General features: G+C 33.5%; 1 protein-coding gene across 4 annotated transcripts in view; it reads left to right on the top strand.

Annotated features, from left to right (window-relative positions):
- Positions 1-27,044, top strand: part of LOC126859042 (protein rhomboid) — a 108,713-nt gene that overhangs the window by 74,888 nt on the left and 6,781 nt on the right. For all 4 annotated transcript variants that reach the window (XM_050609943.1, XM_050609945.1, XM_050609942.1 and 1 more), the window contains one exon: positions 23,145-23,401. In XM_050609943.1, coding sequence (XP_050465900.1) covers positions 23,153-23,401 — 249 coding nt within the window. In that variant the 5' untranslated portion in view covers positions 23,145-23,152. The remainder of the gene's footprint in view (positions 1-23,144; positions 23,402-27,044) is intronic.

Genomic DNA, 27,044 nt, shown 5'->3' with positions numbered 1-27,044 from the left:
TAAAAGAACAGCAGTTTTCGAGATGCGTCTCTGCACGCTAATAGATATAATCGATCTAAGAATTTTCATAACACGTAACTGTAATAATTTAAAACTTTCTGAGGAAACGCGTAAAAGGAACGTTTCCCTTACATATTATTATGTAACATAAATTGATGTCAGTTTAAATAACGATTGTGACATGGATCATGTGATGTAGGCTCCGTGACATTCGACTGTAGAATTCTCTTGTTTTTACAAAATAATTGCACGATCGAAAAAAATTCTATTGTTTACTTATGTAATCTTATATAAAAACTTCATCTTTTTTTTTTTAAATTATAGCATATTTGTTTGACGCGTTTATCGTGACGTTGTCACGATGACGTATGTCTACCTACGCGGTATTAATAATGGTATTCGACAGGACCGAATTACCAAATATACCTGCGCAGTCAAATTATCCGCCATTAAGCGCAGCGGGACGCTATCAGTCAATTTGTTTAATTTCTCGCGACGTTAACGCGCCGCATCCGATAAATTCGCCTCCGCTTAAACGCCGTTGTTCTGCGATCGAGAGATCGCAGAAAGGAATGATCGATCGAGGAACGATTGACAATGTATATCGCGGTACCATCTGTTATTTACGTGCCTCGATATCCGGAAACGCTGGTAGCACGTTCATAAAATCCGATCGTACCAGAATATCATTCCACGTGTCAGAAAATTTCATTTCACTCTGAACTATAGCCGCGACGAAGCGTCATCGACGTGCGATGTGTCTTTACGTCTTCGCGTCAGTTGGTCGTGTAACTCGTGATAATATTAGCGAAGAGATATGAAAACACATTCGCGATCGTTGATCTTTTATATGTCTACGACTATATCTATGTTAATTTTGCACTTCCTTTGATCGTAGTTTCTATATTAATACGGAATCAACACATGAAGTGAAGAGTGAATGATTATTTTAAATATACATACGTAACGGATGTTTTATTAAACTTGCAAATTTATCGGTCGCGATTTTACATGCAGCTCGTATTGCGATTGTGAAATCGTGATCTTTACTACTTCGCCGCGTGTCGAGGGTATCTCATTACTTCATAGATAATGACACTTATGGCCTTTTTGCTCTACGAAATCAATCGGTTTCGTCACCTGCGAATGGCATTTCGCAATTATAGCGAGGCACGACAGAGATATCAAATTAAAAGGTACAAATGCTTTGAACTCCGATACTCCTCACCTAAATCTATACTACAAATTGATATCCGCTGTGTTGAAACTCTCACACGGGTCGCGTGGATGGTCGATACTTGCCGGCAACGATATCGAGACTCGACGACGACGGTGTTTCCATTTGTTAAATGCCGATGCATCTCATTACAAAAGGAGATAAAATTATACCTAATGCTTTATTGAATTAAGCTTTCTTATTCGCATTTTTTCGTCGCAATTATTAGCGTATTATTTTTAAACGATATTAAAAATAAAAGAGGATAAACGAGCAATAAAACAGTAATAATAGAATACACATTTTATTGTAATGAGAATAAGAACTATAGGATGATATAAATATATATAAAAGATGAATGATATACTGCAAATAATATTTGTGTCTTATTAATACGTACAAATAGTTGATAGCAGAAAAAAAAAATATTTTATACAGATTTACGAGGTTTATAAAAATAAATTTGCTTCAACAACTCATTAGTTGAAGAATTAAAAAGTTTTTTTTAAAAAAAGTATTTTTAAAATTATGCAGAAATATATTTTAATTATTAACAAATTAAAAATATTTTAAGATAATAATATATGTATATACATATTTAAATAGCACGTTAGAACGGAAAAAATAAAATATCTTGTTTTCAAACAATTTAAATATTTCGTTTAAATGTTGCGATAAATTTTTCTAGTATATTACTCTCCTGTTTTTAACATAAATAAAATTGTTCTATAATATTTCAAGTGAAATTGGGACTGAGATTAGCAACTGCTTGTCCAAGCAAGAAATATCATTTGCTACGTTAGGCAAGGTGATACGGGAGCTATCTAATTAACATGATTATACGAGATACATGGTGGTTCGATCGGGTGGACCAAAGCGCTTCGCAGCATCACCGAGATCCGAGGAAGCGAAGGAACTCGTCGCATGAGACATTATCACGTTCAAATATCTTCGATATGTCTCTTTACTCTACATTACCAGCTATATTTTCAGCTCGATAACGCGCTTGTGTTATATCAACAAATCGAATTGTAATTGTTACTAGCTTTACGATCTCGAAACATATACAAATAACAATAAAAAAATTCTTTTGATATAAAACAAATATATTTTTTTATATTTCTTTAAAAATAAAAATACATATTTTTACAAATATTGTAAATATATTTATTTTAAATAAAAATATACATATAGGCGCAAAATAAAAAAAAAAAAAAATATATTTTTACACATATATATTAGGATAAATTCGGTACTCTCTAAAAATCTCTATATTATTCGTGATTAACGACGTGTTGAAAACCACACATAAAATTTTTAATAGTTGGCAACATTTAAATTCTTCCTCTTAATTAATTAAGAGTAACATTTAGAGTATACGAAAATAAAAAATACGTTCAGCATCATTCAAGGATTGCTTTTCTATTCGAGAGGCTATTTTAGAGACGTAATCCAGAATGGCAGTAATAGGAGAGAGAAAGAGTGAGAGAGGGAGAGGGAAAAGCTCTCCGGCGCCGCGGCGGTGGGAAGGATAGAAGTGGGTAATTAACGCGAGTATGCGTAAGGCGTGAAGACAACGAGCCCGCTGGCGGAAACCGAACGTCTATAGATTTCCGCCCAGCCGTCCGTACTAATGACCACATGCTAGTGGCTGGTGCATTTCACTGACCGATGAACACGTCCGGACAAGGCTGCGCTGCATCGCGCGCACCGCCTCACCCTCGCCTCTCTCTCTCTCTCCTGTTTCCTTCTCGCGCCCGCCGCGTTATATCATTTATCAGGGGGCGCGAGGATACTTCGCTTCGTGGAAATTAACCGGCGAAATTAATTAAAAATGCCGACAAGTGCTCGTCTCGGAACGCGTTTGCGCTTCAATTACATTATTTGCAGTGAGGCAAGATCTATTAAGTAGGACGAATGAACAGAAGGAATTTTTCATTTGGATCTTTTTGCTACTGTAATGTTAATGTCGAAATGGGATGTCGATTTTTCTATTCATTTTTATCAACGATTGATAGTAAAAAGCAACCTCAAAAAAGCAATATATATATATATATATATATATATATATATATATATATTATTGAAACAAAACTGTCCGGATTATCGTAAGTTAATTTAAAAAAAATTTTTGGAAATATACGTATTGCTTTTTTGAGGTAATATTGAGGTATATATTTATACGTGTGTTAGTGCGTGTATACGAAAGATGTAATATTATTATATCTTATCACATGTAGGGATATAAATGTCATTGTTGAAATTTTTTGTGAAATAGCAGCTTTGCGCATACTATTTTTCCACTATTTGATGTATCATACAACATTCAGAGTACACTGTAAACCAAAAAACGTAAATGTAAACTGGATCTTCGGCTAGGATGCTTTTAGTTGGTGTAACAAATATCTCTCTATCGTCACAGTTTCCAAAAAAAAGCATTTGTAAAAAAATAGCGTATATTTTGTTGTGATACAACGAATATAGTTGCATCTATACACATGTACGTAGTAATATGATATGATAAATATTGATAACAAGGCATTTATATACTTTATCGATAATACGATAATAACTTGGATAATTAATATGTCGGTAGATAATATTCGTGCACTTTTTTATATTTTTTAAAAGTCATAATGCCAAATATAAAATAATTTATGTATAATATCTCTCTCTCTCTCTCTCTCTCTCTCTCTCTCTCTCTTTTTCTTTTTCTCTCTTTATATATAAAAACATTTTATTTTGTCGTAAAAGAATATAATGTCTAAGTTGATATTTAACTTTATTAAATATTTTAGTTATATGTTATATTAATAACTTTCTCAAATGTAATACATATATATAATAACCAATTATCTCAGACAAATTTTAATATTTAAGTTCTCCCAATATATAAAAGTTTTCATTTTATTTTATTGTTTACAACTTTTTTAGCAAAAGCCTCAAGAGTAATTCTTTCCATATCGATTATCTTTTGCCATAGTGTGTCTTAATTTTTTTTTCCTTTTTTTTTTTTAATGCGAAAATTTTAGATAGAAACAGATAAAATGAAACTATGATTAAAATTAATCAACGTCGGAGAAATCGGTCCATTTGTCATTCTCACTAATAAGAAGATGTGCAGTATTGCCAAAAAGCTTCGCACGTTTGTGAAGACTCGCGTGCATTTCTGCAGCACGCTGCAGAAAATTTATGGAAAATATTTGTCGCGACAGCGCTGAAAGCGACGACCGAAAGTGTCGTCGATTTTTCTCGCGCGTCAGACATCCGAGATAATTATCGGTTCGCGAGGACCCTGGACAAACAAGGGCTGTCGCGCTCTCGAATCCCTTTTTTGTTCGAACTACTACTACTCACCGGGACTTTCTGAGAGACTGGAAAGAGAATGGAGGGAAGCGATGTAAATGGAAGGAAAAATCAAAGCGTTCATGATTAATAAAACGCGCTTGATATCATTATCCTCGAATCTGACCTTTGCCGGCAGATTTCTTTGACGATCAATGACTTTATGATACCCGATTTTATCGTGGAATTTAATCTTCACAGGAAACGTCTATAAATCTATGATAACGATGTTATTATGTGCGAGAAATATATTTTTAAACGCTTTTATATATCATGAGAGTTTTACCGATCAAATGAAATTGTATATAAAAAAATTCTTATTCACATCATATCTTACTTTCGCGTAAATTTAAGTTATCCAATTGTGTGTTTTCGGTTCTTTCCACTTGAATTAATTGTTATTGGTGTTGAATGTTTAATCCCGCGTTAATATTCTTTCAAAGCAGAGTTGTAATGAAAATCACGTATACGAGAGATATCCCACAGATGAGATTCCGCAACGATAGTGGAATTATGCGAATCGAATGAATTAGAGAGCGCACTTTGTTATAGTCATTAGCGAATCTATTAAGTTAATTACCGTTTGTTCATGCAGCTTTAACCGCTAAAACATATCGAGCTTTAGCGGTTAGTCGAACGGAATTCTCGCGATATTACATTCGCAGACCAAATTAAAGAGCGATTACGATACATGGAGGAAGCATTGCGCGCGATGGATAATATAATCAAACTCGCCGACGATCCGCGCGTGCCTTACGATCATAGTCAACTTACGGTACAAAAGCGGTAGGAAGTTTGCGAGAATTAACAGCGCGACTCGGCGGAGCGAAAATCTTCTTCCCGAGAGAGAAAGTCGAGTAAATTAATAAGTTTGGGAAGCTGCCAAGAGAAGGAAGGACCGTGAGCGCACGCGTCGCCAGATGGGGGAGCTTCTCTTACTTGGGCAAGAAACTTAAATGACAATTCGCTTTATAGCACCGCCAGAAACGATTAACAATTGCAACGTCATAAAGTGCAGACGATAAGCGAGATAAAATATATTGATGAAAAATTTGTGTAAAATATATATAAATGCACGTAAAATTTAACTGTTTTTGCGGGCATATATATGCATATGATGTCGCGTTTTATTTTATGATGAATTTTTCGATCAGTTTTGAATTAATTTTTCTCCTTAATCGAAGTATTGAGTTATTGGTGATTTTTGAGTGATCAGAATTAAAAAAAAAAAGATATCTGAATTTGACGTATGTGACAGATGATCGCACTGTTGAATTTGAATCACTAGATGCGATATGAAGACTATTGTTTAGAATTGTTTAATGATTTTTATCTCGAATTGAATTCTTGGGTTTGAATTTTCTTCTAGAGTTTCGGGAATCGCAACATCGATTGCGTCGCATTTCGTAAACGTTCCACGGCAGACTCGCTAGATAAAGGCGTAACGTAGTTATACGACGCTTTACAAACAATGCAACAAAAGTATATCACGCTGAAAGCCCTGTCGAACTCCGGAAAATGCCACTCGCTATAAATTGCGGCAAATGCGTCGCTCCACTTCCCCGTTAATCAATGGTAAAAGTTAAGGATAGTAAAGTGGATCACACATTGTCCGTATTCTTTCGTGCGACAGTTTCTTGTCGTGAAATCATCGTGAGTAACGAACAATACGATCACATCCGGATTTATCGCGCCGTATTAAGCGGCTAGAAATATTGAATGCGACAAATATTCTGATGGTTATACAATTTTGATTTTTTATATATTCTATTTAACAAATCTGCATAAAGCGATATTTATGTTTACTGTATATCAATAATCAATCTGTGTATATAAATTTACGACACACACACAATCGTACGCATATCGTTTGCATTTATGCGTGAATTCGCCCAATTTATTATTTATTACGTAATATACATTTTATGCATTTCTGTTATTTAGATCAAATGTAAAAAAACTGCCTTTTTATTTTATTTAACTAAGATATAGTTTTAAAACATTTGTTTTAATTTTACAAATATAAATATATGGATATATGATCGAATATAAATATGTAATATACGTGAAATATATACACAAACTTTAATATGCAATTTTGAAATACATCTCCGCGGTTGATTTCTCGCCCGAGAGAAATACCATTAACTGGTCTTGTTTGTCCGACTGTACCTCGTTAGAGTTCCATCTCCCGAGAGACATAACTCATCTAATTTTCATATCGAACGACCACCATAAATCTTACGCTTCGCTCGCATTTGCGTACAAAGTCTTGTTTTAAAACACGTTTTAGATTTACTGTGAGAATATTTATGAAGTGCGGAGCCTGTTTCTCGTCAACAGTGTGCATCAGACCACCATCGATGATCGTAAATCGGCCTCGATATTTTCTTCGTCGGTTCTCTAAAGGCCTTTAATGGTACTCGTAAGTTCCCCGCCATGAAAAACCATTCTGTTTCCCGGGAGATCACGCGAATGTCTCCAGGCGCATCGCCGATAAATGTAAGGAGAGTGCACCTCTAAGAGAAAGAGTATTAATGTCTTGAGTTTTCCCACAGGACGATGTCATCGCCGTACTTAGAAATATTCTTTTGCACGCGAACGTTACATTATCTGTAAGTGTATCGCATATATTTATATGCTCTCTTAAATTAATTTTTGCAATCGATAAATAAACTTTAAAACATCTCAGACGTAACTACTAACGTATATATTGATATTATAAAATACAAATTTGAAAAATAATATAAAAATTTTAATAATATAAAATTTTTAATATAAAAATTTTGAGTGCGTAATAATTTGTATAAAAAATTTGTTTTTGTTTTTTTTTTTTTTTTATTTGTGTGTTTTTTTTAAATTGTACATGTGTTGCGAACACTTAATGAAAAACGACAATTAAGACACAGTGAGAATGCACTAGCAGATCGGATTGAAAGTTTTCACGAGACGCAGTTTTTCGCTTCTCAGATGTAGGATGCGATTACGTATCGCGTTGCTTTCATGTTATTCAAATTTCAGAATAAATCGAGATCGACGATATCCCGACACTACTTACAAGCTGGAATATAAAGTTTTCGAACGTAAATTTCTCCGTTTCACCGCCACTTTGATGGTTCCATATCGATCGTCGATGAAATATTGCTGAGCATCGTAATTGACCCTTCGTTAGTAGCACCACTTTGGCAAGAGCTGTGCCAGCAATCGAGCGGTGTCTGATGGCGTTTTCATAGCATTATGTCGGAAATAATTTAAAGTTCAGTACTCAATACTTTTCATTAGTATTATATATTTTTAAGATGCGCGAGCGATTCGTGCAAATAAATATATTTCACAATGCATTCTTCACTCAATAATATATATTAAGAATATATATTGTACATAATATTTTGAAGGCTACTCTACTCTAGCAACATGAAAAATTGATGTTTTTTAGAAATTTTTTTAAAGAATATTTACGAAAAAAAATTAATCTTTTCTTTAATATTTTATATATGTTTTTATTAATGTTTAAATAATACATCATTATTTTTTAATCTTTTTTTTTTTGTACAATACGAGCCTATACATGTATGTAGTGTGTTTAAAAATGTCACATTTTATTTTTCATGTAATTGTGTGAAATGAAAAAATTCAGTCTAGTTTTATTCCGTAAAATATTCCATTAAATATCAATAAAAGCATATGTAAAACGCGCAAAAAATTAATTTTTAATATTAAAAAAAAAATATTTCTAAAAATTATTAATTTTTTATACTGCTAGTAGTAAATTTTGCCATCTCTATCTCGAACGATTTAACAACGATTTAATTATTTTATTATTAAAGAGATATTTGTATCTATGAACGATTTTCCGAACATTATATGAAAGTATCTACATATTCCCACAATCCACTTATCCATCAATTTGCTTAATGTATGTCGCGCCTAATTTGTCAATTTTGCGCGAGGATTATTGTAAGGATTAACTCGTCGAAAGGAATGGAATTGTGTGCGCGGACGCGCATTTGATCGTACACTTTTAAATAGCGTAATTAAACGCGACGCGTATTTCCGTATTGATGTGGTGGTGGTCGCTGCGAATGACAGAAATAAAGGCCAAAATCGCTGCCTTGACATGAAGTAAACGCGCGCGTCAACCCGGCTGCTCGCCTCTCGGCGATTATATCGTGCATCGAGCGCGTTCTCCCCCTCCGGTAATATTAATCGCGCAAAGTGTTTAGCCATTTTATACGGCCGTGCGCATCAATGCGCCGGCGGCGGGCAGGCGCGCGTTCGGAAATTACGTGCATTAAAGCTAAACAACGTAACGGCTCGCGTAATAACAACGTCTACCTTTAGCGCTTGTGCCGCGACCGCGCGCACAATAATGTAGCACAGTCATGAATACTAAATGCAAATGTTACACGCAAATGAAACGGTGAGAGGCCGTGGCCGGTGCGGCACGACATGAGGCGGTGGCGAAACAGCAGTCTTGCGGTAATTGCATTAATTTTGAAGCCCTGAGACGGCTAACGCGAGTACACGCCGTCGTGTCGGCGAGCAGGACGCGATCTAAATATTCCGTCGCTCGGATCCCGATGTCAAGTCATTGGGATTCGTCGTTGCTTCGGCAGGCCGCTTGCTTGTAATGTAAATAAGACTTTTCTGACCTCTGTCACACTGTCGAAAGGGGTTATTTTACGTTGATGCACAGAGCATGATAAAGGTTTTTACTTGCTCTCTTATGTTTTTTACTTAAAGTAAAAGCGTTCTAGAAAATTGCAGTTGAGCAAGAGAGATCACGGTGAATATTAAGTTAAATATTATGTTAAATATTATGTTATTGCGGATAGAAAAATGTATACAAAGAATCATGTAAATTTTATTTATATAAATTTTATATAATTATTTCATAATACTCTCTTTAGAAAACTGCAGTTACATAAGTAAGACAGATGATAATTTTAAATATTAGAATAGGAATAAAAACTAGATGTCGTATTTTATTGCACATGGAAAAGTTCAAAATTTAATTTAATTTTTATTTAATTAAAAATGTTAAGACGTATGTCTTTTTTGTTGTCCATCGAAAACTGATGAGTCAAGCATGAAAAATGTACGAAGTAGTTTGTATTTTTTTTAATGACGTATATGTATTATATTCAGAAATTATTCATTAATTGTGTAATAGTTTGTATAATTTTAAATATTCAATAAGAGAAAATAAGACGAAAGATTAAGAAAGAAGCAGAAAATGCGCGAATTCCTTGTCGCTTGAACTTGGACAGAATTGCGTTGTTTTAAACGATCAATGACAAGGACTTTTTACCGGGACTTAACCCAACTTGATTTCGCTAGCGTATCCTCTCATTTTGAAACGAAAAGTTCTTTTCCCAGAGATGACGACGATGACGGCGAAGAAGCTCGCTCATAAGCCCCGGTTCTCGCCGACCACGAAATTCATGAGAATTCATTTAAATCGGGAACTAGCTCCGCGGAAACTCGTCTTGAAATATTCTGGCGCGATTTACATGTTTGCGCGACGATCTGTTCTTGCACGGAACGGGAAGCTTTTTTTATGGTATCTCCGTTTCCGGGTTCGTCGATGTCTCTTCCTCTTCTCCCCCGTTTCCGATTCCTTTCATCCCACAGCCGGATTCAATATTTCTTTTTCAACAAATATAGCGTAAAAAGTGTGGATTTTTTTCGTCTTCTAAATCTATCTCTTTTTAAATCAAAATTTTTTTCATTTAATTAAATATCGTGAGTAAGACGAAATAATAAAGTAAATTTTACAAATTACTGGCTTGCGTTACTCAGCTTTGAATGCAAATACAAAAAAAAAAAAGACGCGCAAGAAAAATCTGATAAATAAGGAAAATGTTTCAGCAGTTCTTAAAGCACATCTGTCTTTGAACGAAAGAAACGGATTGTCCCGGACACTATAATGGACTTTTCGTCGCGCCGACTATGACAGATCGAATGTAATCACGTTGTCATGTGCCGCGGACCAGAAAACTCGCGAGACCGAAAAAATCCCACGAGAATGGATGTTGTGTAATTCCATGTAACAGTCGTTGAGACGCTATGTAACAACACGAACGTAGACGGAAAACTATTCGGTGCTCGAAATAACGACGTAATCGAGACACCGAATCTTCACGTATACGCGTCGTCTGTTGCAGTTATATTTCATAATTAATCGTCTTGTCCTCGGCGCAGACGTTTATCAAGCTTCTTCACGAGCACTACAACTTGGCTCGAAATAGAGTTTCCGTTCTAAATCGCCGTAGACGACAGTCATATGTCGGCAAATTTCGTTCCCGGTGAATGCATGAATTTTCGAATATTACGAGTGCGACTTGAGAATGTATGACAAAAGCTTGAAATGCTTACGTCTTTCTTCGGTGAAAAATAAAAGATAAGAAATAACTAGACAAATTGAATATACATAGAAGAGATATTCGAAAAACGACTAAACATTGATATTTTAAGATAGTCTTAAAAATTTGTATTATTATTATTAATTTTCATCTTCATAATCCGTTTTTATATTTATTAATCACAATGTTATAATGCAGTTTTCAAAGTTTTGTTAGAATATATTTAATGTGTATAAAAATAATTTTTTATATAAAATAAAAAAAAAAAAATTATTAAGAAAAATTTTGTGTATACAAGATATAGAAGAATTAATGAAACTCTTTAAACTTTTCGAAACGATATGCTAATTTTTCAATAATCCAATTATGCAAGTTTTAATTAAGGAATGCCTTGAGGAAAACATTTAAAAATATTTTTCCGTCGATCAATGAAATGTTAAATAACAAATCAAACAATTGCTTAGCCGCCATGCAGTCATTGTTTATCCGTCAAAGAACTACATCTTTTAGATCTCGTTAAAAATATAATACCTTTTTTTTTCTCGCTCTGACTTATTCGAAATAACTTGATGGACATACAATCGCGATTTCATGCAATTGTAATTTACAATTATGCATAGGTTAAATTCAAGGCAGCGTGACTCCATAAACGCCGGAAGAGCAGTTTTACACAATTGCAACGATTAACGGTACAAGGTCCAGAAAATCTTAGTGTTTAATAGAAAGAGAAATATTTGTACAAATTTATTCCTTCTCATGGAAAAGTAAAAATTTTTTATTATTATGAGACATTATTAATTCAGAAAAATATGCACTTTTACATTTACTTTTGTTCCTAAAGTGATTTAACGAACAGATAATTGGTAATTTATAGAATAAACAATTTGTTTTAACGGGTTAATTACAATCCTATTGAAATAATCTTTCGCGATTTAATTATTGTGAAATTTTCACATAAACTTTATCATAATATAATCAATTTATAAAGTTTTATATGATTATATAATAATATATAATTAAAATCAAATATATATATATATATATTTATACTATTAATTTTGCAATATGCGATTTGCATATTGCATAATGTAATGTAATGTTATGTAATGTTATACAATTAAACTTTCGTTTTACTCAATTCCACATCCGCGCTCACGTGGTAAATATGAAATAGTAGAAGAGTGCAACAAGAGAAATGATAAATTATAAAAAACTGCGAGTAAATAAATAAGTTTATCAGTTTTACTTATAAAAATCGTCTCAGATATAATTATATTACTTCAAATGTATTTTTTTATAAAAAAAAAATGGAATGAAGCATGAAAGATTTCCAGAAATCTCGATAGCCTTTTAACGAGATACCTAACGAGATATCTCGCAAACTTTCATACACTGCATCATCTTATATCCAACAGGTACATTTCATGCACATATATATATATATATATATATATATATATATATATATATCCGAGAGAATAAAACCAATATTGTTGCAATATGGCTTGACGTCGTAAAATTATTAACGATTTACTTCGGATATTTGTTCATAACGATGAAATATGATTCATTTCATGATATAACATAGCGTAAAAATCCGTATTATATGCGTGTCTCATTAAGAATATGCCTCGTCAGCAATTATTTGAAAGAAAAATTTATTGCATTTTATTTTTTTAATATTATAAAGATATTAATATATTTCTTGCTGCATTTGATAAAATTATATACTTATGCCGAATTGTTATATATTCAAATTTTATAAAAAAATATTATATATATATTTCTAAAAAAAACAAAATGCATGGAAGATAATATTATTTATATATTTCATTATATCGTAAATTTTTTTGTTAATTTTTAAAAAATTATAATTATGTAAATACATATCTTTTTTTCATATACGAAAATATTTAAAAGATTATCAAAATTATATCTCTATATCGAATGACCGATTGTAAAAAGTTATTAAAATTTAATCTACAATTCGGAAAGCAACAACACAATGCATTTCAATTGAAACTCAGAAACGGAACAAATAATTATGTCTTATGATTGGATTTGATTAACGCGGATTAACGCGAGAAGAAATTCATATTAAGATTTTTTATTGAACACAATTCAGATTCGAAAACGTGAAATGTACTAATAAAAGATCTTAATATAAATTTTTTTCTTCCCTTCAATTTACTTCTGTGTGTCGCTGAATTATTTTTTAGAAATTTACCGAATAATTTATGGGGCTTTATATTTTTATATTGTCGAAACAGCATCTTAACTTACTCATAGATAGAGAAATTTGTTTAATAAGTTTCTTCAGATGCGAGATAGCAGCAAGAGTTATTTTCTGTAATATCTTTGACACTGCAGGTAAATTACTCATTGTCAGTGCAGGAAACTAATGAACAGACATACATATAGACGAATGTGATATTGTTTTGTTTTAGCTCCAATAAGGACTGAATTGAATGTTAATTTAACGCTTTTTTAATGTGCAATTATTATTTAAATCTCTATAATAATTTACGTATAATTATAGCTATAGTTTATTATTATATACAAATAATATATAAAAATATTGTTATATAGATTTATTATTATAAATAATAATTAATATATAATTTTAATTTTATTAATATTCAAGGAGAATTAATGTTTGATCTTCTCTGCTATTTCTAGTCTATAAATATTATACGTTTTAATCTTGTACGTTATTACAACACTGGTTATTAATCGAAATAATTTAATTAACGATTATATACGAGATATTTATCTTAATATATATTAATATATTTCCATTATACCGTGCAAACAAAGTTTTAGGAAAACTTTTAAAATATATTGGACATATGAACGCACAATCTTTAATCAACTTTAGCAAATTGTCGATGGGTTAAGGGTAACGTGGGTAATTTTTTTTCCATGTATGTGAAGTTGATTTAACGTAATTAAACCTCGCTTCAAACAAAGTCGATCGCTTTCAAAATGTTCACATAAGTGGAACGACAAAGGGTGCCACCTTTGACCAGTTTTGCGTTTAGCAATTAATTTTCGGCTTCATTAAACGAAGACGCGTGTGTTCAACGACTTTTTCGTAAATTTAATACTCGAGATGTATTTACATAAATAATTTGATGTATAATCATAATTTTATAATCAATTTTTTGTATTTACGTTATATTCTTATATTTATATACATTCTGGCAATAATCTTTATTTTCAGGAAATTCCAATGACATTCTGCTAATTAAACGGGTAAAAAAAGAGACGTGTTAATAAAATGGTTGAAAGGAAAATTATAATCAAGCGTCACTCATTATTGACAATAATATAAACGATAACAGTTAAATTATGATGCGTTTATTATTATTTGAATTTGATTGAAAATTAATAAAATTAATAAAATATTCAATATATCTAGATTAAGCAATTTAGTTTCAACAATTTTAATGCGATTTTTGTATTATTATTTGATATGATTGTATTTTTTGATTCTCGAGTTTTGTCGTAAAATAACAAGAAGTGCTACGGACGTTCGAGTATCTCGCTGTCGTAAAATGACAAAATTATTTTCTCGCGCAATTTTTATTCATGCTTGTACGTTGTTTCGCATATATAAAATTTTAGAATATATCAAATTTTATTTTGACACCGTGCGCTATTATATAAAGTATTTCGCGCGCGTACACAGCAGCTTTACCTAAAATATAATACTCTGTGTACATCACATTTTACCATGATTTTCTAATTACTTGATATTATATTGCATACGTGTATGTAGCAATATAGCTGATTCTGAGCGAGATCGTAAACTTTCCGAAAATCTCTATGAAATGATGCGACGGCGCGTTTCTCGTTTCCGCTTATTTGAAACAATCGATCATCTGGTAACATTTTTTTCTAAATCACATTGCATATTCACGGTAAATTCAGAGATTATTTTAGGACAGAGAACGCGCGCACCCAAACACGGTTGCGATTTTGATTTGTGGCCGGCCGACGCGGCATTTTGACACACGTTCACTGTACGATCGCCGGTAATGTCGCCGGGATTTCGGAATATCAAGGCTTCTCGACAGAAAGTCAATATGATGTCACTGAAAATTAATGAGCCAATCGTAGGTATGTAGGTATGTACTCACGCTACCGTGGAATAATTAATGATGCGAGCTCGACTCCTCGCGAAACTTTCGACGTCGCAAACTCGCGAAAGGAAGTCACTCCCAATCCCCGCTGACGAGTACATATTCAAATATTTCTCTCATACAAGGTGTACCAATTGATAGAGAACGTGTAAAACAAGGAGATACGTTGAATTAGTTTGGCGATTTTTATAATGAAAATACACGATATATTTGATGAAAGAGATGCATTTTCGTGACGACCAGCAGCTTCGAGAAATCATTGCACAATTCAATTAGCTCTCTATGCGTAATGTAGAATTATCACAGACACGAAGGAGAATCGTCAATAATGCCAAATTAATTAATCAATATTATCTCCCTGATATGATCTGATGGATTAATGAAATCCCGCTTCTATCTCCGACAATGCCTGCATTTAGGTATCGGTATGATAAACAATGCCTTCAATGTACATTTATGTCATTTCTGCAGTTAAATATTTGCCAAGAAAACATTTGATATGTATATATGTGCTGCGATTATTTGCACTCATCTACATTCTTTGCTGACTAAACTTTAATTCTTAAAAAACTGCGATATTTTTTACAATCAAGATGAAGGAGCACTTGGTAATCAAAGTATTTCACGTCTGAGAAAAATATTTTCAGACAAATAACTATTAGATGTCTGGAATATTTAATATACGTACAATCCAAGGCACAATAACTCTGTTCCTGTGAAGTATATATCCGTTATAAATAAACAAGATATGAAAATATAATATTTATATAAAAAAATATTTTTATTATGAACTTTTGGACGAATGATTTTCGAAAATATTATTATTTATCGAGAATTTTACTCAAGATGCGAAGGACTGAAAAAACAGCTGAGAGCAAAATGAAAGCGCTGCAAAGATATATTAGTACAAGAGAGAATTTGTGTGATAAGAGCGACGGGAGATCGAGCTACGGTGGTGAATTTCTCTCCTCCATTATACGAGCGATAATTCCGGAAGTTCTATACGTTCTACCCAGGTCATCCAAGCCCATCGATATTCGAGGCGCGTCTTGGGCGGCCACAAATATCGACAGGTACGGAGATAACGCCAGCACACACCTCCGCGCTCCATTGTTCTTTGCGCCGCGCGAGCTTCTAATTACGGCGTCGGGGGTTCGCTCTCGGCGTACCGCTTGATTTGCGCGGTGCACGGACCGATGGTGGCGTTACGTTAATTACACGCGGACAGGTACACGGTTTTGCCGGACACGTCAATGCTTCATTAAGCCGTACCTCGGATCCCTCGGCCGCCGCGCGAGCGTATTCCGACGAAGTCGAAGTTTCGTCGGCGATTAACGTCCACCGCACGGCTCAACTCGCCAAACTACGTTACTGCGAAAATATATACTTCAGATTCAATGAACGCGCGTACTAATGCGAGTTTTCGCATGTCCGACAATGGTCGAAATCGACAATACATCGCGTTTATACGTATAATTTTACCTCTTCACGGTAGCATGCAATTCAATAATTATCAAAAAAATGCGATCTTTGATAAGCCGAAGATTGTGAAAATCTAATTATTTATTTTATTTTATTTTATAAAAAAATTAATTATTTTATTTTGAAAAATAAATAATCTAATACTTTTTTTTTATATTATAAATTGAAAGAATTTACACATTTTAATATGGGGGTATAAATGAAAAAGATATAATACAGATATAATCAATAATTGTGAAAAATATTAATATTTATCTCAATAAAAATGTAAATTAGTCTCAAGATTATTTGATATTTTAAAAGCATATATAATCTCATGACATTGAAATACATTAACAAAAATAATATCTTTGCATATTTTGCAAGTTTTTAAAATTATCTATTACAAAACTATCGACAGAAGTAACGGCCATCCCATGAATATAAAACTCACAATCGCAATCTTAGATTTTGAATATACTTTTAGTCGTGAATATCTAATATCGTGCAGTTATAATCATCCGGATTATTTACAGTTGGTACAATCTTATTTTATCTTGCACCATGCAATATCGCGTAAATTTAACGAAGCGGCGCAAGTGCAGCGCACCAAGCACCATTCACAACACGGAGAACAACGAGTTAATATCATCGTGCTCTGGCACGACGATCTATTTCCCCGTTCAGAATTGATATTTCTGAATTATACTCGGTGGCGGGCGAATTATCATTTACGATGTCGTTCTCGCTGTGGCTGTAAACATGGAAATACGACCGTCGTAGATATTACGGACGCGCCATTCACGCACGCACGCACGCATGCTCGCCGCACGCGTTCACGCAGGCAGATAACCGCGGACGAACATTCATTGACCTGCGGTCGAAAGTGCATCATACGTTTCCGCTTCCGTTTCCGAGGTTTCGACCTATGTTGTTTGCATTCTTCCTGAATAATATGCGGGTGATATAATCTTTGTCGGAAAAAGACAGACCTAAGACAATCAAAGATCAAAGACAGATATAAGTAAAGCATTTCGTATAAGAAATGCATAAAGTATTCGGAGAATCGGCTTTAGGATTAGGATTAGTGAAAGAGAGAAAGAGAAAGGAAGAGAATGAGAGTGTTTAATTATATTTTCCTTTTTTATGTTTAGAAAAATTAAAGTACATGAGATTACAATTTAACTTATGGTCCTAACAATTTAAAAAATATATTTTATTCAATTTATATCTTTAATCGTGACGCTTTCATTGAATTATTTGACTTACTAATTACTTGATCCGGAAATAGCAGAATAGATGGAATTTAAAAAAATTAAAAAATAAAAAAAATTATATTTAAGAAAACAATGTTTTAATCTACAGAAAGAACCGTCTTTGTAAAAAGAAACGATAGAGAAATAGAGAAATGATATAAAGTTGATTAGAATCTAACGTTCTGGAATTTTAACCTTTTTTTCAGAAAAAATTATCAATATATGCGCAATGATCTATACAATTTGCACTTGTATTAGCGAGATGTTTTATTCTGAGTGAAAAAGAAAACAATGATTTAGCGATAACTTTTAATCACAATACGATGAAGAATTATTTTCCTGACACAGTATGACATTACAACAGATTTAGATCCACAGTTATTCAAATTCACTCGAATATCTGTGGAAAGCGTGGGCATACGCGAGTTAATTAGAAATTACAGCTTTTTGCGTGGGCGCTTCGCGCAAGTTAATCCGAGGCAATAATGCAAGGAGCTAATAATACCCTTGCCAGAAGCTGCTCCGAACGTAATACAGTTGGCTCGAGCAGCAACACTAGGGCACTAAAGGAAAGAAGACATAAACTTTCTTTCAACATAAATGGTTCTCTCCTTCTCTCTCTCTCTCTCTCTTTTTATCTCGCAAAATATTTGCACCAAAAATTTGATGTGTAAATTTATAATAAAAAAGGTATAGAAAAATAATGATAAAATAATATGATAAATTATTTCTAGAAGTTTTATTCACACACATAGTGATAATTTAAGGATAGTCTAAAAATTATTTAAAAAAAAAAATTATTTATCTTATTATATAATATAAAAATTATCTGTAGAGAGAGAGAGAGAGAGGGGGGAAGAAAAGAAGATAAAAAAAATTGATATAAGGTACGGAAAATGTTGTAGAAAAAAAAGGAAAATAAAAGACGTAAATTACGGCTACCGTACAAAAAAAGAAAAAAGAAAGAAGACGCAAACCACGACTATCGTTCTCACGATATATTTTTATACGAAAAATGTAATGCATGATTTTATAGCGAAAAGGAAGAGGGAGAGAGATAAACTTATTATCTCACTATAGTTTGTAACAATTAACTAGAAAGAATTAAGAAAAGATTTGATTCAAAGTACGGAGAATGTTGTGATAAAAAGGTCTTGGCAGATCTCAAAATAAATGAAACATTTTTAATACGTTTCAACGAGCTTGTGTGCATTCATGACACGACGCAAAGTACGCGAATATAATTAGATATATATTCATTAAACATGGACATTGCATGCGCATTCGAGATACATCAATAAATGAGTTTGACAGAGACAGAGGAGTGATGTAATGGAAAAGACGAATATAGGCGTGATGTGCATGCAGTTTGGATCACCGTAAAATGCGGACGATGAGAGAACGTGCGCCTCCCTCTTCTCTTCTGCGTGCGGCGTTTACTTCTCGCGCGATCTCTCTTTGTTCGACGATTAGTGCTCCTTTGTTCGATTCGTGTTTTTGGGTCATCCTAGAATTTGCCGCTGAATTGTTGGCACGCCAAGTTTCGGTTCCTGTGCCACACCACGAAACCGGTGGACGCCCACGAAAACCAACGATTTCGGTGCAACGTCGTTTGCTCTCTCTCTCTCTCCCTCTCTCTCCCTCTCTCTTTCTCGTTCGTCGTCTCGTCTCGGTCCAGAAACGCGTGAGATCGAGTTTTAAACCATGGGTCAGCTATGGGAATAGTCGACTAGATGGCTTTAGTTTGATTGCGGTGTACAGCTTCGAAGAATTAATCTTGAAATTAATTTTCTCCCATGTTTTTTTTGTTTTTTTTTGTTTTTTTTTTTTAATTTTGCGCATTTATGTAAGATTTAATAGGTATATGTATATGTGAATGTTATACGTAAAAGAATATTGCTTATGTTCGCGAAAATAATAATTGAAAATACAATAAAACACGAACCATTAATAATAAAAAAAATTAACTCCTAAACCATGATCTCTCGAAGCAGCAGATGCATAGATGCGATAATGCTGGCGTGAAATTAATAACCAAATGTTAAAACGCCATCGTGATTGCAAGCCAATCATGTATTGTATATCACTCAGCGCCGCAGATATTATTTATAGCTGATAAACGTAATTAATCAGCGTCATATCAACTATATAAATTTGATATCTTTTACGAGTCTGATTTAAAAAGCCGTTCAAAATCACTTTGTGACAGTTAAAGCGGAACGTAGCGCGAAGCAGCACGGTTGAAATTTTTCTTAAAGTGATTTCACAACGATCGTCATGGGATCCCAACGAATTATTCGAGCTTTCTTATTTCTGATGGTGATTCAACTTCACTGCGAAATTTTGCTAGCCGAGAACAGCGAAAAACTTTCGAAATCCGATCTGAGCAGAGTATTTCCAGAAACATCGAAATATTTGGATGGCGACTACGATGTCAATCGTATAATAGATGATTCGGACTATAGAGCACAGTATATGGATGACTTTGTTCATCCACATATCAGAAACCCAGTAAATTCTGATTCACGTGCAATCGAAGTGCCAGCAAGGAAATTTATATCCTCGGATAGCGAATACGAAGCCAACTTAAGACAAGTGTTGGATCGTAAAATGCGGGTATCCGGATTCTGATCTACATGTAACCAAAGTGCCAGCAAGGAGGTCTCTATCATCGAATTCAAATTATTTAGAACTATACCCGGAGTCTTCTTCTTTAGACTTATCAAGTACAGTTCCACAGTCGCAAAGAAGACTTCTTGGATTTCTACTGCCAAGACCTAAAACTTACTCTAAGGTAATACTTTCCGATCTTGAAGATACGATTAATCGAACAGAATCTTCGCATCCTGAAGTTGCGGACGAAACCGAGATTTCAGCAAGAATCTCACAAGCGGTGCAAGGGTCTTCTAAACCTTCTCTCCAAACATATCCTGATACCAACTATGTCCAACAAACTCGAAGATTTGATCTGAAACCTGCGCTGAAACTCGCACAATTGGGTGTGAAGGGACTGTCTTTACTACCAGAAATTATTTTTGGCGAGCTACCGAGGAAACACTATAATACTAAACACTATGGAGAACACTATGATTTCAGAAGAGCTGTGTGTCCTAAGGGAACGCAGCTAGTAAATAATCGTTGTGAATCGATTTCCTCTGAAAATCGCGCTGACGCTACGATCGAGAACAACGTCGATAAGTTTGATAATTTTAATTCAAACCGATTTAAATGATGGAAAAATAAGAGATATTACGAATATCTACCATTTAAAAGAGAGACGAAAACATTATGGAGTTAGCAGAATGATTAGAAGAAAAGAATGATTATTATTGAAACATTGATATTATTTAATTAGAAATAATTAAACACTATATCTTTGAAATTGAAATGATTGAAGTTAAAACAATGACATTGTTTTTCTCTCTTTTATTTATATCAAGTTATAAATTTATTTCGAAGAATTGATGATGAAAATTATGATTGGTAAACAGGTTATGTTCATTCATTAGTATATGTATATATTTTGGGAAATAAATAAAAAAATTCTTTATCGTATACATACATATACAAATTATTTTCTATTTAATATGTGGAGCAATATATATAATAACTTGTAATAAAAATATATCATCATTATTTTATTTATTAATTATTAATATTCCGCAAATATCTTCCTCTTCCTTTCACGATAAAACACCGTTTAATTTTACCATTATTCAGTTTATCAGCAACATCCTGTACGTGACAAGTCTCCAATACAAACGTATCGTTTCAAAATTAATCTGCACGAGTAAATGTATTCAGGCGTACATGCCATTCTGCAAATTGCTCCGCGAAACATGTCTTTCGCGTCGTTACAGGATTTACGGCTGAATTATAGAAGAGGAGGTTTCTACGGAAGGAGCCGAGGAAAGCCGGCGATATCTGCAAACTGCGAACTGCCGAAAGGCGATTTTATTACAATAGTGCGGAAGCTGTAGGAGAACGAGAATCGCAATCTTTGGATCGTAGGACGACGTGTCACGGCTCGGTGATTGTCGTTAGATGGAAGAGGAACTTTATAAAAACGAGTTCTCTTTTCGTAGAGTTGTCCGATTGAACTCCTACTTTTGCGACATACTTGGGTACTTCCGCTCTCCTCCATTTTTCCCCTTTCTTTCGTCTTGTTCTTCTGCCAGGCAACTTCCTGCCGCAGATTCTCTTGTCCGGATAAACAACACGTGTATTGCACTTTCATTCTATTACGCGGATGTTTTCTGTTACAAAACATGCAGTTTTAAGTGTTGTTAAATTAAAATGATATTAAATCGGGATATTTTTTATCTTTAATCAGGATTTTTTTTTATCTTTAAAACAACCGCGTACACATATACAATTCTCTATTCATTTCAAAAAAGATTTTACGAGTTCTATTATTTCGAACAAACATTTTTATTAAGCTCTTGAAATACCTCTGAACATATACATTTTTTAAAATTATATTCTGCATTTAATTTTTGTCATGCGTATGTAATACAGTCAACCCTCCTATAACGCGGTGAGTGCGTACCGCGTTGTATGGAAACCGCGCTATAAGAAACTCGGATTTAACCGTACAAACCAGGCTAATTCGTAGCGCGTTCTATGGAAACCGTCTACCGCGTTGTATGGAAACCGCGCTATAAGAAACGCAGAATTAGTACAAATCACATTATTCGTACCGCGTTATATGGAGACCAATAAGGACAAGATAAATTATAAATTATTTTTATTGAATTGAAGAGTTTATATAAAGAAATGATACCAAAACTAAACTGAAAAACTGTTTTCCAACAAAAACAAGAAAGACTTTTGTAAAATTTAATCTTTCAACACTCATCCTCGCTGTCAGATAATATGAGTCGCCTAACTCGTCTTCTTTTAATAGGCAAAATGTCTTCCTCACTTGGCTCATCTTCACATTGGTTTTCGATTGTAGCTTCCGACTGCCTGGACCTACATGAAACTGGCGCCATCTTTTTCCTTATAATTCAAATAGGCCCTAACGAACTAAACATAGGCTAAACATTCTTAGGCTACGCGGAAGGAACTTATGGGATGCTGTTGACGGAAATCGCGCTGTAAGAGTATCGTGTTATAGGAGGGCTTCGAATTTTCAGCTTCGCGTTATATGGAAACTGCGTTCTGAGAGTACCGCGTTATAGGAGGGCTGTCGCATTTTCAGCTCCGCGTTATATGGAAACCGCGTTCTGAGAGTACCGCGTTATAGGAGGGTTGACTATATATATTTTACCTAAAATATAATTTTTTTATTAATATTTTAGGGACATATGTCGATTTGCATTAATAATTTTGATTTTTTTATCTGCTTAAACAGGTACCAAAATGGACGCCGAGGCAGCATTGTTGGAAAATTCGCCGACTTTGTCGACGATCTCGTCGGATTCCACGGACACAACGTATTCCGGACCCGGCTCGCCCTATTCCCCGGAATCACCGATCATTGTCACGTCCTCTTATAAAAAAAAGCATGACAATGAAGTCACACCTAGACCAACGCCCAGTCATCTATCCAGAAAGCCAAGCTTCCGAGTACGACCGCCCTACCTCATGATCTGCATCAGCATCATCGAGGTGAGTGAATGCCGGATGTGATAAATAATTACGTAATCACGAGATGATAATTGACGATGTGATACAAGATCTTGTATCTTTAAATCGTTATACTTGATAGTAACAGTAACTGTCTTATTTACAAAAATGTCGCGGTTTTTTTTCTTTTGCGTCGTCTCTCTCATGCATTGTTATTTTTCACAACATCTTCATATTTATATTTCTATTATTCTAGAACCGAACTGTTGTTCTTGCTGGAAAATAAAACTCTCTCTCATCGGATAGGACGCGAAATATGTTACAGACATTCCGGCGAACGTAAGTCGAGTGGAAAAAAATGGTCGCGAAGCGTAAGCTTGAGGATTTCTCATTAACAGAACCAACCGTGTCGTGTTGAGTTCTCGAGCAGGAGGACGAAAGGAAAGCGTAATGGGAATCCTTTCCAATTATACGCGTGAATTCACCAGAGAGAATATCCCAGAACGATATCCCGAGAGATGTCTGATGGCGAAAACTCCAAAAAATACGGAATCTCTTCGTGGCCTTTTCGCTCGATAATAATCTCGGGAGCTCGCGCGCGCACGCTTTATTTTGCATTTCAGCCGGAAAATGAATAAGCAGCGACGGATACGCGCAATAAAAATGCACGAATTTAAAACCGCAAAGTTATATCGCAATTTCTTACTCGTTTACCACGGAATACGACGAAAGTTAATCACTTAGCTTTATTCTCTCTCTCTCTCTTTTTTTGAGTCGTTGCACGAGTCGCCGCGAAACGAGATCAAAGAGAATGTCCATTACAGATGCTTCTTTCAGTCCAAGCTCATTTTGCAAAAAGATATGAAAATGAAATGTAAATATATATATATATATTTTAGTTATATTGTGCAATTTGTAGTTTAAAATTTAGTATATTGCATGTACGATAAATATATTTCAATTTTAATTAGTTTTATTAGAACAATAACATTATGATTTTGCATTTAATGAACAATTAATTCTTTTGTAGAAGCAATAAATTTAATTTTAAAATTAATATTGCACAGGTAGATATAAAACGTTGAAATTTTGTTCGAGGCGAAAGGCGAATGTAATTCTGTGAGTGGCATTTGAAAAAAAAAATTGAAATTAATAATTCTCAAATTGCTGCCCCAATCCTAAAATAATTTAAATATTTAAACTTAATTTTAATATTAAAGCTAAAGTTAGGGAGAAATTTAAGAAGACGAAAGTTTATATACATATTTTTTTAGTAAGTCTTGATACATGTATCACATAATCCGATGCTTTTTAAAGTAGCATGACAGTTATCATGAATTTAAAAAAAAAAATATATATATATATATATATATATATAAATTTATTTATTTATTTATTTTAGCACGCAAAAATATTAATTCTTAGACATTTTATTAGAATATTTATATTATAATAAAATTAGATGCTATATTAGATGCTAAATCAGATAATCCTGAGAAAAAAATATGAAAGTTTATAGAAATTGTAGGAAAGTATAAAAGTAGAACAGACAAGTTTTTAATATGTCAAAAAATATTAAATCTCCAAATTTTATGATTTGTCATAAAAAAAAAATTTAATATGAATTTATAAAAAATAAAATTGATTATTAGAGTAAAATTTGCATACCAGAAAAGGTTTGGATAAAAATACTTTAAATATTAAATAATTTTTAATTTAACAATTATATGTGTGTATAAAATATATGTTATTTTAAAACGTACCATGAACAACAATTTTCGAAATGGCTCAGCGAGCTATCTTTATGTATACTTATATAAATAGAGAAATGAGGTAGAGGGAGAACTTAATTGTGCATTTTTCAGCTTAATGAAATGCTGAATAAAAATAGCAGCACTCAAGAAAGAGATTGATTTTTCAGACTTGCATATATAACAATATCCAATAGAATTTTACTCATGGAAGAATCATTCGCAGACGGAGAAACACGTGCGCTAAAATATGTAAACCTAAAATCGCGCAATTAAAGGCAGCTACTAATTCACAGCCGCAGTCCGTGAATTTCAACTTTATCGCGGCAGTATTGTCTGTTGAAAACTCGCTGTTGCAACTGGAAGATATAATTTCTAACATATGAGACAGCGTGTGTAAACACACATTTGAGAATACACGTTGAGATGCTTTGCGCTAAGGGTGGAAACGAGGGAGCATCGGCAACGTTTTGCGCGATAAAAAGGAATGAAGCGCAATATTTATCGTCTCGACGCGATTCGCCTCCGCGAATCGTTTCTCGAAGTTTAAAGAACTTTACATCCAAACGCAGCAGAAAGTGCAGAGCAATAGATGGAAAATGATAAAGCCATTACATTTTATCTTTAACAGGATTTATAAATAATATGCGTATAAAATTGTCTATGAAAGGATTTTATTTGCATTTCGATGTGTGTATGTCTGATATGAATAGAAAAATTGTAAAATCTTATATGTATATTTAAAATATTTATCTTTTATGGAAAAAAAAATATTTTGGATGTCTTAGTTTATCTAGTTAGAGAGAGTTAATGACTTTTATTTTATTTTGGCGCCGAAAAAATTAAGACTTAATCGGAATCGAGTAATATAATTGTATGATTATATATAATTATTAGTACGATTAGTTATGTAGAAGAATGATGGCTTTCATGAATTTCATACAACTTTGATATTTGATATGATAATGATATGGCAGAGCGTTAATTGGCGCTTCAAATGCATAGACTTAAAATTAAATTCCTTATACGCACATATACTTTATACGAGTCTGCAGAAACTTCTGCTTCTAACATGACAAGGCCACTATTGCTAAAGAGAGATAGCACGAGGAGAATGAAAATGAATAACAGATGGATGTGGTTGTTAATGTGTAATGACCTCGTAGTGAGAAGCAAAAGAGAGAATGTGAACAGTGAATTTCACTTTATAACGCTCTCCAGATCACCGATATAAATGTTTAGTATCTCGATTAACATGATAATGCACAGTGATATGAACAAGGGTATGAATATGTTTGGATAATGTTCGAATATATTTGAATAATATTTTTCATTAGTTTCTAGATAAAAAAAAAAGGGAAAACTTGAAGAAAAATATCTTCTAAAGAAAGAAGAATACCTCCTCTTCTAAAGAAAGGAGATATTGGCATTACTACTTAAAATATATATATGTGTGATGTAAAAATATATTTATAAAATACACATTTAAATAACTAAATTGATATTACTTGAAATATTGAACACACTTACATGTGTGTATAGTGCTAATTTTCGGTTTATAACAAAATCAAAGGATGATGTCTCGAGATTTTTGTGAAAGGAAAAGAAAAAACGCATCAGATAATAATAATAGATTGTATGCTCAATTCAAATTGACAATATGATTATTCTTACATAAAAAGGATATGAGACACGATTTCGGCGAGGAAATCGTCGGATCGTAAAAGAAACGCATATTCGCGGTTTCTCCAATTCGATTGCATGTGAAACAAAGTCTTCTTTATGTTTAACTTTAGGCGACGTGAACGTATTTCTCGCTTTTACCGGAAATATCGAGATTCTTGGAGCCTCCCTCGTGTCCCGCTACTTTATTGCACTCCGAGTAGACGATAGCTGAAACTCGTAAAACGAACCTCTGTGATTTGTGTATCGTT

This window comes from Cataglyphis hispanica, chromosome 2 (assembly GCF_021464435.1).
Source record: "Cataglyphis hispanica isolate Lineage 1 chromosome 2, ULB_Chis1_1.0, whole genome shotgun sequence".
NCBI lineage: Eukaryota > Metazoa > Arthropoda > Insecta > Hymenoptera > Formicidae > Cataglyphis > Cataglyphis hispanica.
This window is presented reverse-complemented; position numbering and strand designations above follow the sequence as displayed.